At 44.8% G+C, this 12,891-nt stretch overlaps 2 protein-coding genes across 7 annotated transcripts in view; one reads left to right on the forward strand and one right to left on the reverse strand.

The window, feature by feature from the left end:
• The window catches only part of REXO5 (RNA exonuclease 5), a 30,487-nt gene extending 30,135 nt beyond the window's left edge, over positions 1-352 (forward strand). Inside the window, exon 20 of the mRNA XM_058681046.1 lies at positions 308-352. Within this exon, the coding sequence (XP_058537029.1) occupies positions 308-326 (19 nt within the window). The 3' untranslated portion in view covers positions 327-352. The remainder of the gene's footprint in view (positions 1-307) is intronic.
• A 9,377-nt stretch (positions 353-9,729) lies between these two features.
• Positions 9,730-12,891, reverse strand: part of DCUN1D3 (defective in cullin neddylation 1 domain containing 3) — a 34,741-nt gene continuing 31,579 nt past the window's right edge. For all 6 annotated transcript variants that reach the window (XM_058680361.1, XM_058680364.1, XM_058680363.1 and 3 more), the window contains 2 exons: positions 11,561-12,096; positions 9,730-10,373 (listed from right to left, as the gene is read on the reverse strand). In XM_058680361.1, the coding sequence (XP_058536344.1) occupies positions 9,890-10,373; positions 11,561-11,991 (915 nt within the window). In that variant the 5' untranslated portion in view covers positions 11,992-12,096 and the 3' untranslated portion in view covers positions 9,730-9,889. The remainder of the gene's footprint in view (positions 10,374-11,560; positions 12,097-12,891) is intronic.

The raw sequence follows: 12,891 nt of genomic DNA on the forward strand, positions 1-12,891 counted from the left end.
GGGATCAAGCTTGAGCTGCTTTTCCTAGGCCATCATCAGGGAGCTGAGTGGAGTACCCAGGACATGAACTGGTGTCTTACGCAATGCTGGTGTTGCCACAATGAAGACCTCAGAGAAAAGTTTTAAAGCAAACTGTTTTCTCATCGTAGATGCTATAACATTCAAAGAAAAAGAGAGGCTAAACTGAAAGTCTGGCAAGGGGAGAAGACGACCAATTCCGTATTTTAGGAATCTCCTTTTTTCAGGTACTCCCGCATTGCCACTCTTTCTCCAGTAGGTGGCTCCATTATATCATCTTGCTCTCTAGGAACTGGAAACTTCAGTAAAAACCAGTTGGCTGCTTTTTGACTGTCAGGCTGATCCTACTTTCTATTGGAAAGGATATGGAATCCAGGCATACAACTCCAAAACTGACTGAGATATGCACTGCCCTCTGAGAAGATGGACTGATGGGGCACCCAGTGTGATCAGGGCAGAAACTGTACAGTGCTCAGCACATGAGACCTGGCGACTCTACTTCTAAAGTTATTACCTTAGGTAATAACACTCTCACAGAAACATACACAGAGGAGATACTAAGAATTCTAGGGAGCCATTTCTAACAAATGTGTGTGGATATAAGAGAGTTTAAGCTGCTGCCTGTGACACCAGCATCTGACATGGGCACTGGTTAAAGTCCCTGCTGCTCTTTATATCCAGCACCCTGCTGATGGACCTGGGAAGGAAGCCCCCATTTCCTACATGGAAAACCTTGATGAATGGTCCCCAGCCGTCGTGGCCACTGAAGATTGAAACAGAAAATAAAAGATCTGTCTCGTCTTTTTCTAACTCCACCTTTCAAATAAATAGATCAGCTCTTACACACACACACACAGAGCTATGCATAGATTTAGAAAAAGACCTGGAAATTTAAATGCCAAAATATTAACACAGTATCTATTATTACCAGTTTGGCAAAAGATTTGATCAAATACTTTCCTGAAATGGGAGGCTAGCCTTCCCTCCTCACCTTCCCCCTAATATTCAGCAAACGCTGCTGCTTTTGTTAGAAGATTCTCAAGGCTGGATATTTGGGGACCTATGTTTAATCTTTTAACTGCAGCTTCTATAATCTCTGGCCCTATTTGGAGCCAGGACCAAGGAAATGGACTTTGGATTAAGACATTACAATTTAAACAGGACCCTCTGTCAGGTGTACTGTCGACTCCAGCTGCAAGGCCCGGAGAACAATCTGAAAGTGACAGTGTTTATGGCTCCCCTCCCACCCAGCTGGGCTCCAACACTCTGGGGCTTAGCTGCTGTTGACCTCTGGAGGCGCAAGTCCTCAAAGACAGACAAGCTCTGTGACTTAACCTCAGTCCCGTAACATAAAGTACGGAAATACCTACTCTTAAGGATGATGAGACTGCAAAGACCCAGTTTGTGAGAAGTGGGCTACATCTGAATTATTTTCACTGTGCCTCAGTTTCCTCATCTTTAAACTGAGGAATGAGTATCTACAGTATAAAATTTTTATGAGGACTACATTGGGGGAAACCCTAGATGAAGTGCTCAGTGAGCCACAGTATTTCGCAGAGAGCAGGCGAGGGCTCCCTACGGCAGCAGCACAGCCTTTGCTCCCAAGAGCCATAGTCATTTCTTAGTCAGCTGGGTGGGGCTAGAAGTCTCCTGCGGACCCCAACTGCAGAGCTCCGTGAAAACAGCTCTGGACCACAGGCCCCTGAGACTGTCTGCACACCCTGTTCTTTCAGCTGATGCTCCCACCTTTTGGAAACCAAAGCTGCCAACTTGGCCTCTTGCAAAACACACATTCCACTCCTAAGTGCGTTTGTGCATTTTTCCTCCCACACCCTTATAAGCAGCCAATACAGAGTTGCCAAAGCAGCTGCCGGAGAAGCAGCTTCTCCTTTGGGGTAAAAAAGCAACTCCAAGGTTTTCACAAAACTCTTTAGGACTTTAACTACTGGCCTCCTAATCCATGGTGGGGTTGTTCAAAATTGTAATCCATGTCTACTGTTAATTGTGCTTTTTGTAACTTTAGTTTCTTCAATATAATACGGGAAGGTCGTTTAAAAGGAAATTTTAAAAATCCAGAGAAAATAACATTTAAACCCAACACCAGAGTCGATTGCCAACATTTTGCTAATCAAATTTTCCCACCACCATTCAAAAGCAGCTTGTAATAGTTACGTAATATTCCAACACTGATCTGCATTGTAATTTCTATAACAATATATTATTTTTGACACTGAGGTTGTTTTCCCAATGATAATGATGATTTTACCTTGACACATCCATCCTTGGCAGTATTCCCTTTAGGAAAAGCTCACAAAAGAAATTACTGGATTGGGCTTGGTGGAAGAGCTTAGTAGCTAAATCCTCACCTTGCCACTACCGGGATGCCAGGTGGGTGCCAGTTCATGTCCTGGCTCTTCCACTTCCCATCCAGCTCCCTGCTTGTGGCCCAGGAAGGCAGTAGAGTAGAGGACGGCCCAAAGCCTTGGGATCCTGCATCTGTGTAGGAGACCCGGAATAAGCTCCTGGCTTCTGATCGGCTTAGCTCCAGCTATTGCTGCTACTTGGGGAGTGAACCAGTGGACAGAAAATTTTTCTGTCTCCTTCTCTCTGTAAATTTGACTTTCCAATAAAAATAAATCTTTTTAAAAAAAAATGGAAAGAAATTACTGGATTAGGGATTGGCATTGTTTGAAATAGCAAGTTAAGTTACCTCCTGAGATGCTGGCATCCCATATGGGCACTGGTTCAAGTCTTGGGTGCTCCACTTCTCATCCGTCTCTGATAATGCACCTAGGAAAGCAGTGGAAGGTGTCCCAAGTGCTTGGGTCCCTGCTACCCGAGTTGGAGACCCAGATGGAGTTTCAGGCTGCTGGTTTCTACCTGGTCCAGCTCTGGCCATTGTGGCCATTTGGTAAGTGAACCAATGGATAGAATTCTCTTATCTTTCTAACTCAAATAAATGTATGTTAAAAACAAAACAAAAACAAATTACTGGGTTAAGGATTTTGAACACTTATTAACCAGGGTGTCCTCTTTTTGTTTGTTTGTTTTTATGCATGAGAATTTGTGTCCATATTTTGTCTTGGAATTGTGCCACAGAATTTTGTTGTCTCTGATCAGTTACACTAGCAGTCTCACCATTACCACCCCTCTGCCCAGGGCCCGTGGCAGAGTCCCATCCACACAGACCACAAAGCACTGCATGCAGGGTTCAAAGGCTCTGTTGACGCAGCAGTCCTGCTCTGTTCCAACTAGGGCCTCTGAGGCAAGAGACTGGGTAAAGTCAAGACATCACAGAAGCCTTTGGACTTCAAGACAGGATATCCTCAGAGGGCAAAGTAAAGGAAAAAAAATGAGCCAAACCTCTTAGGCAGACCAGCGCTTTTCAGTCTGGATCAAAATCCAGGGCAAGGGATTTGCACTGTGGTGCAGTGTGTTAAGCTTCAGCCTGCGACGCGGGCATCCCATGTTGGTGCACCAGTTTCAGTCCCAGCTGCTGTACTTCCAGTCCAGCTCCTTGCTGATGTACCTGGGAAAGGAAAGGATGGCCCAAGACCCCTGCCATCTCTGCGGGAGATCAGGACAGAATTATCTATTCCTCACCAGTTCTGACCATTGTGGCAATTTGGAGAATGAACCAATGGATGGAAGATCTTTTTCTGTCTCTCTTATTCTTTGGCTTTCAAGTAAATCTTTAAAAAACAAAGAAGCAAAAAAACCAAAAATGCAGAGGTAAAAGGATGATTTTTCAAGTCAACCCAGCCAGGTGCTTTAGCAACTGGTTTTGACACAAGGGTAGAGGCCAGTGCTGCGGTGACTACTCTGTACTGCTCTGGGCCCCAAGCACCACCTTCACTATGCCTTTCCTTCTAGAAAGCCCATCCCACATTCAGTTCAACTCTTCTGGCAATTATGTGAAGCAAAGGCCTGTGCCTCATAAAACAGAAAATAGGATTTTACCTGTATGCAATCCACAATACTCAAGCTCTCAGTTCTAAGCAGGTACCAGAATCACTATTTTGTCATTTCTCAAACTGGTTATAAGGGCCGGCTGACTCAGAAGGGTCATAGCACAGCAGAAACAAGCCGAAGGGCCGATGGGAACTTGGGTTGGGGGAACACTTTGTGAGAAAGTTACCCCTTGATTTCCTTCTGCCTGATGCAGACCTTGTAAGCAGGGGAAAAATTCCAACTCACTGAGACAAGCTCAGAAACCTTGACTCCCAAGTCTTTTGTAACTGAAAGAAAACATGTGTACATCCAATTCCACCACTGTTACTCATTACTTTGTGTATGTGTGTGTGTGGTAACTATCACTTTTAAGAGATACCGACATGAAGCTGGGAATCGCGGGAGGAGGAAGTGCATCAGAGCCTCCATCTCAAAGAAATGAGTAAATGGACTGGTCAGATTTCCTGAATATGAACAATAAACAGAAAAGGAAGGAAGATTAGGGGTCATAGTAGTCTACTGTAATTCAGGCTTCCAGATCACTGAGGCTGATGAAGTCCTGAGCCCTGGCACAGGGAAGGCTGAGCCTCACGGAGGGCAGTGGCTTGTGCAGGTTCACATGTGACCACGCCAACCCGTCTCCTGTTCTTTGCGTTGACTAATATGCTTTTGGAGATTTGAAAGTCTTTCTCTTGGGTGCTTTATAAAGACACCTGTCTTGAAAGTTCACCAGCTTGCCAATGGTCATACAGCAGTGGCACTTAACCAAGCCATGCCTTTAGTTGTTCCCTTTGCCATGAACACTGGCAAACTGACAGTATCTACAGGAGCTATTAACTTCAGAGTATTCAAATTCACATTTTGATGCCAAGGGAAAGTCACAACATCAGTTCTCAAACCTATTTTAGGTAGTAGCCCTATGAGGACTCATTTGTTCTCTGCCTAGAGGTATGGGGATTCTCAAAACAGGTGTAGGAAATCAACACCTTGGTTGAGAATCTTGGATTTTATATCATTCTGGACTATTTCCCAAAGCACTAACTTGTTCATCTAATGTATTGGTACAGGGCCCTCGCTGATAAATCTTGCCCCAGAATAAAGTCCACTTTCATTTTTTTTTTTGGCAGAAATATTAATAGTCAAGTAAACAAATTTATTAAACCCAACAGTAGGTAACGTTCCAAATAAAACATCAAAAGGGAAAAAAAAACATCAAAGACAAAAATGCGTGTAACAAGTTAATAAAAATATTCAAGGGGCCATATGAAGAGTGCAACAGTGCAGCGAACACAATCCAAAGTATTAACTTTTGTCAAGTTTGTACAGCCTCAAGAAATAGACACGCCGGTTACAAACCCAGAGGAATCCACAAAGGTGGAGGAGGGTCACATGAGCAGTGGACTCATCACCTCAACAGCTTAAGGCAGGGTATCCAGGACTAATCCATCCATGCCCCGTTTGCCTATTGCTTCAAATTCCCCCTTGGGAACCCAGACTCCGTCATTAGTGCAACAGGTAAGAACAGTTGTAGACTCAGAAGACGCTTCCAGAGCAAGTGTATGTGGGGAGAGTGGGGGAAGACAAACAGTGGGCTTCCTTTGGCGATATCCAAGATCTGTGTTGACAGCAATGGGAAGAAGGTGGGTGGTGGACAGTGTGTGAGAGCAAGCCGTGTATCCAAGACGACATAAATGGGAAGGACCAGATATCCTAGGCATTTGAATCAAAAGCAGAACCTAATAGTTACCCAAAATTATTCAAACCATCTTGGCCTCTGGAACCAGGGCTCAAGTATCAAAAATGAAACAAAATGCTGATGGTCCTCACTGACATACAGTCGCAATCCCAGTGAAACTGAATATGCCATAGTTATACAGGTAGCATACAGTATGCCATAGTCATACACAGCACACAGGTAGGAATAAAATCTCAAGCGGGTAAGTGAAGGAACTGCTGCTGAAGGACTCAGAAAACACACGGAGTGCGGATGATCAGTGTCACACGTCCTCAAATGAGTCGAAGGTAGTAACACATTTCATTAACCTTAACAGTCCCTTTGACAGCCATTTAAGCAACATTCTCCCTGGAATCTTCCAAGGAAGACCCTTCGTCAGTCCTCAAGATGTTCAAGTCCACCAAGGAGGACCTTTGTCAGTTGCCAAGAAATTCAAGTCATTAACCAAATATAACAGACACAAGGAAAACAGCAATACTAAAAAAAAAAAAAAGGAGCAGCTTTTCTCAGCCGTTACCTTAATAGTATTAAGGACTTTACCTTTGGGCTTTGTTACACCAAAGACCTTATTTGAAACAGGGCAAACTCAACAATCCCTAAATATAAACCTGTTTTGGTTTGTAAACTTTTAGACAAGTCTTTACCTCAGTAACTTCCCACCATTGTTTAGCACGATCTGGCATAGCATACAGTATATGAGGCCATCAAGTGAACTACAGGGTACCACACCCTGTAGCCTCCAACACCAAGGACTGATTTTTGGCAGCAGCCCCTGGGCGATCAGTACTGTTTCAAAGACTGACTAATACTGTGTGGCTTCATCTTTTCTCCCTTTCCAAGAAGGCCGGTTATACACCGTCCATGAGGAAGTTTAACATTGAAAACACTGCCTTGTATATTTTTATTTCATGGGACCTGACATTTGCTTAAAATCTGGATCATGACACTCTACACCTAAGTCCCTGGGCCTAACTCAGGTGGGCACATCCAGTGGATCAAGGGAGAACTGGTAAGGCAAGCAGCTGACACAGTGAAGCGCCATTATAGGAGGTGGGGTTAAGAACAATACGCTCAAATTTGGCAAGAATTAGGAAAAGCATAATTCAATGAAACAAGATTTCATTTTAAACCAGCTTTCTAATACGTTGCTAAAGAAATACCACAAGAGCTCAAAGTCACTTGCCAAAACCAAGCAATTTCGCAACATTTGTGAGTATATTTAGTTTATTGTGGTGGCCCTCAGATGCTGCCCATTTTCAAGATGGCATTAATAATCCTGCCCCTGTCACATCACTCCGGTGTCATGTGACTTTGCTCAAGTGAGAGGTTCACTGACTTACCCGAGGGGTGCGCATCTGACCTCCACAGAACCACCGTTAGCTCTTTACCCAGCAAAGCTGTTTTTAAGTTGACAGGAATAAACAGGGACTTTCCAGTTCCCAGGAATTTAACTATAAACCGTATACACATCTCACCCTGGGTCCCTGTGCAGAAATGACTGCCTATGGTTCTGAGGGGCTGCTGCCCATGACTGAATTCCTGACTGAGGAAGGAGCCTCAAGTCCTTCTCTGGTTGCTCCCTTTTCTGGCTTATTTGCATCTTTGCAAAAAAATTCATAAAAATATAGCAACAAATAAATGGCTCTTTTGTGAGGGATGCACAAGCTGCATAAACAGTTCATTAAAACAAAATGACAGTCCAGTCCACTGATGAATGAAATGCCTTTTCGTAGAATGCAGAATCTGGTTTTGAGTCCTCAGCTGTCTCCTGATGTGGGCTCTCCCCTCCCTTCCACACTTCGGATCTGGACTGGAAAGGACCTTGTCTGGCTAGCAGCAGCCTGTGTTTTCCTTCGCTTAATCTGTGCAAAATCCAGAATCAGGAAAAGCTGGGGAGGGTTATAAACTAGCTGAAGGAAAAGATCTCTCAAGACCTCAGTCTGAGCTTTGTACTCTAAGACATGGATCCTGAATGTGTGATTGGCTAGAAAAAAGGCCGACTCTTGGCCTGAGACTCCCACTTCAGCTTCCCAGAAGGCCTGCTATCCTACCGTGACTGAACTGCTCCTCTAGAAGGGACAACTGTCAAGTTCAGTATTTGTTTTTAATTCAAAATATTAATACGTTCCCTATGTCAACATCAATTTTAGAAAAAACTGACTAAAAACTCCTTGAGTATCACTGTAAGGATGGGAGGCCAGGTAAGGCTACCAAAAAGAACTCAAAACATGCAATTCTTGCCCAGGCTGAAAAACATACAGGTGTAGCTTGGAGAGAGAGAGAGGAAGTGCTTAGGAGAGAAAACTAAACACTTAATAGACAAACTCTTATTACCTTAAGAGTATAAATATTTTAATTGGTTTTATTTAAAAGATTCCCTTTTAAATCTGTTCCAAAGTACTGGAAGCTGAACTGTACAAGTTCCTGTCACCCACCCTTCCAGTACAGTTTTTTGGAGGACTTTTTTTTTTTTTTTAATTGAAAACTAACAAGAGGACTCTACTAAAAACCAGGTGGAACCAGAGCTAGATCCTCAGGCCCCCGTGGCAGTCTGGCCAAAGCTGGCCTCATGGAACCAGCATGTGAAGGAGTCTGGGGAAGTGGGTCCTGGCTCTCGTGAAGAAGAGACCGAGCAAACTCATCCTCTTAGTGAAGGCAGTCCAGATACGGATGGGAAAGCCCCCATGCTGACATCCCCGGCACACTTCTTAGACTTCATATACTGAAGGCAGCTCCCTTTTTATGGCCAGTTTTAGCAGGCAAAGAAACGAAGGAATATAGATACATATATGTGTATATATATATTTTATATAGGTAAAATATATACATATCTTATATATGTATATATACATATTTGGGGGGAGGGGAAAGGAGAGGAAGGTCATGTAAACCTAAACAGTCATCACATTACCCCAAATGAACTTGACATTAACAAAAAGAATAAATAACTCCTGGGGCGGGGTAAGTGACAACAAGGGTGCAGCAGAAGGGAAAGGGCACATGTTTAACTCTTAAATACACTTTGATATCTGTTTGGCAGAGTCCAGGCCAGCCTCAGGCTTCTGCACTTGCCAGACAAGTAAGCTAATGAGACGTAAAGAAAAGAAAATTCAGGAGAAAATAATTCAAGCAGAGCTCCATACCACAGTTTTCCTTCAAGTTAGCTGGCCGGCAGGCACCATATTCCGACCACCAGGAACAGAAACTTTGGCTCCAAGGCAAATAAAAAAAAAAATAATAAAGTATTTCCACTTAACAACATGAAAATACAGAAACTTCATCAATGAAAGAAAACTATCAAAGAAGTCTACTTCCAGCAAAACTGAGGTAGCACTGCTTTCTCTGTATTCAATGCTTCAGTGGTTCTCAGTACGTTGTGTACCCCCTCCCCCGCCATCCAAAAATAATTAAAACTAAAAAATAACCCAAAACACTGCTCACTTGACTGACAGGTGCAGCATGTTCATGGATAAACTCAACACGAAATGCAATAGGTTACAAGAAGGAATGAGCAAGAAGTGAGGGCAATGAGGGTTTTGGATAAATGCGCTTACAGGGGGAGTTGTCACCAGGCTCCACAAACGCTCTTGGGTGGCCTCGGCTCTCCAAGAGCTCTCATCTTGTCTGGGAGTTAATGCAATGTGGTTAACAGTTAACACTGCTACTCCAATCTGTGTAAATCTTTAAAAAATAATTATCATAACCTAAATTCAACCATGTAAACAGCACTACACACAGTACAGACCTGCCCTGAAAAAAACAATATGCAAAACTGAGATCTGGCACTGTATCATTTTGTCTTGTTAATTCAACCGAACGGTCCCATTCCCCCCACCCGGCTCTATGCCCGCCCCCACCAAAAAAAATTCAATTTGTGCAAGAAATGGCAGGCTTATTCTATCTGAAGGCTTCAAAAAAAAAAAGATACACAACAAATAGCCAGGTTCAAATATTTGGGGGGGGGGAGGATTACCCACCCCCCAAAAAAGAAATAACCAAAATAACCAAAAAATGAAGAAAGTGCCTAAAACATGATACAGCATTTTAGAGCCCTTTCGGATACAAGGCAGAGAAAGGTGTAAAGTAGAAAATATCCGGATCTTCAGTAATTTCCAGAAAGGTCCAATGCCTTGGTTGGCTGCAGGGCAGCAGGCAGATCCTTGCTGCTGCCCCGGGACAGAGCCACTAAGTCTGCTCCCTGGGACACAAGCCCTCGGGCCCTGAGCTGAGCGCGCCTCTCCCTTCCCCTTCTCTTTTCCTTCGCTCCATTTCCCACTCCACAAAGGTATCGAAGAGACTCGGCCAGGCCTCATCCTCACTGTAGTTGCTGAGGTCGGGGCCAATCACCTGAGTGAAGTTAAGGAACATATTCCAAGTGTCCCGGGAGATGCCCTTGATCCCCGAGGGGTTCTCGGTGAGGAAGTTTAGCCACTGGTCCAATACTGGAGGGTTGTTCTGAGTGAAGACTAGTTTCCACAGGGCAATGGCTATTTCCCGATGCAGCGACCGCTGCCCTTCTTCGGAGTCCAGGCCAAACTGAAATGTAAACCGGTAGAGATCCTTGAATTTATCCTCCTGTTTGGCTTCTGTTAAGAGGCTAGGGAACCGCGCACAGATACCATCAATGCTGTCTGCACTTATTGCCTTGCAGCCATCGAAAAACTCCTTCCTGCAACAGGAAAGAGAAGGCATAGTCACTAATTATAAACTGTATCATGAACTGAAGGCAAGAGAGGACAGTAATGAACGAAGAGTATGGCACTGTGGCCGGAAGGCCTGGATCAGAATTCCTGCCCCTCTGTTCATCAGTCCCACTTGCTCAACTGTCAAATGATGAGTAGAACCTGACACCTTACTTTGTACAGTCTGGGAAGAGGTAAACAAATTAGCATGAGCACTAAATGTTTCTAACACTGCCCAACACACGGCAAGCATCTGATGACAGTTCACTCACACTCTGGCCCTCTCCAAGTTAAACTCAAGTCTCTCGCTCCCTGATGGGGTTCCCTGCTCTACACTGGTGATTCAGTTGCAGCCTTTATCTCCAAGATACAGAAAGCTTCCTGCCTTCCTTTTGATTCTCTTTGGGTTGTGTTTGGTATCTTTTTTTTTAGTGATGGCCAAGGAGCCCAACATGCAATGCAGGAGGACCAAAGCTGTGCTATTAAAAAACAAAAGCTGTGTATGTATGTTAAACATCTTTACAACATTTTCAGCTAACAGCATGGTGTCACATCAGTTGTCTCAAAGTTTGTTGTATCCACCTAGGTTGGGGATCTCAGGTCTGGAGGGTAAAGCGACCTAGAAGGCTATAAACTAGAAATGGCTGGGCCGGGTCTCAAAGTCAGTTCTTATTCATAACTACAAGGATGTAAGAAGACAACAACATGTAAACCGTTGCTCGAGAGCTGGGCCCACTGTCTTCGTTACACATGGGCCTGGCTGAGGGCAACATGGTAAGTATGAGGAGGGACAAGTGGCTTCACAGAGTGACAGGGGCACATCCCTGGAGGTTCTCACTGTATGAGCACTCAGCACCTGGCACATGAGTAACCACCTGGTGAGTGAGTGAATTCTCCAGCACCCCAAGATTCCCACTTAGTAGATCAGCTTTAAACTCAGGTACACATTTATTAAACCCTTAGAAGAGTCTAGGAATAGGATTAAGGGACTAGGGTGAGACGAGAGTCTAGGATGGGAACCACAACTTAGCGCAAAACATTTCACTTTTTTTAGGAAACTGGTCAGAACACAAGGATTTCCCACCAAGCCCCGTCCTAGCTGGGCTCAACTGCCCAGCCATGCTCACTTTCTTCCTCTGCTCACACGCTGACATGAAGGGATTATAGAACTAACCTGGTGAATTTGCACATGGTAGCAGCCTGGAACTTCCAGGCCAAAAGCAGCACTCTAAATTCCGTGGGGTCAACACATAAGTCATTGCAAAAGCGCTCCATGCCTTCCTCCAAAATTGCATCCTCCCGCTCGTCCTTGTAGCGCCTGAATAGTTCTTCCAACCTCTGCAGGGAAGACTCCTCCGCATTGGACTTGGACTCTCTCCCAGCATCTCCCGAGGACGTTGGCAGCTGGCAGACCTCAGTGGCAGCCTCCGCCTTCTTGGTCCCATTGACGAGGATGTCCCCACCTGGCTTGCCACAGGGTGGCACCTGTTCCTCACGGTGGCCTGCACCTCGCCTGCTGTGTGATTTGCTGCTGGAGTCCCGGTCTCCATTCTTGCTGCCCAAGGTGGATGAGGGATTCTTGCACTTGGTGACACACTGGCCCATGGTGCTGATGGCCTGGCCTCTAAAGTGGCCCCCTCTGGATTGGATACCCTCGCTGCCGCTGGCCCATGTACTTCAACATGCCATCAGCCAGAGGAGCCAGCCAACCTGCAAGAAAATTGGAGAGCAGTCACCTCTTGAACATGGCAGAGAGGGTATGGGTACCACCCCTGGGGCCTGCATACAGGGGGTTGCATACAGTTCATTTCAGTGAATGAATGAAAAGAGATGGCTGAGTTCATCATCACCTCCCCAGTAAGCCAGCTCCATAAATCTCTTTGGAAATACAGTGGCTTGGGCACATATGGAGAAGCAATACGGGAAATTCCTAAAATTCTTAAGGTAACATAGGTTACAAAGAAGCTGATTCATGTGCAGAACACATCAAAGGCTACAGTTCGGACAGGAAATCTGTCTTGCCAAATTCACCATCAGGTAAAAAAGTTATGTGGACCTGGGTTAAGCCAGAAAGTATAAATATCAGGCTTACCTTCTGGTTCCTAATGCCACCAACATGCTCAGACTTTTTCCATAGGTTTAGCAGGGAGAGAAGGTGACCATATCTAAAACTGCTCTCGGGTCTCACAACGGCCTGAGAATGGGGTAAAGGATTTTCAGTGTGAGGCCTATGAACAAGGGCCTAGTCACCACTTGGGATGCCCACATTCCATAATGAAGTTCTGGCTGCTTGGTTTTTGCTGATGCATCCTGGGAGGTGGCAGCTGATGGCCCCCATGCTTGGGTCCCTAGCACCCACATGAGAGGGTGACCCAAAGGTAATGTAATTTTTCTAACACTACCCTGTCTATCCAAGACTCTTTTTAAGTGTTTATTTTCATCTACTTAAAAGACAAACACAGAGGCACAGAGGTCTTTCCATCTGCTGGTTCTCTTCCAAAATGC

This window comes from Ochotona princeps, chromosome 24 (genome assembly GCF_030435755.1).
Source record: "Ochotona princeps isolate mOchPri1 chromosome 24, mOchPri1.hap1, whole genome shotgun sequence".
Classification (NCBI taxonomy): Eukaryota; Metazoa; Chordata; class Mammalia; order Lagomorpha; family Ochotonidae; genus Ochotona; species Ochotona princeps.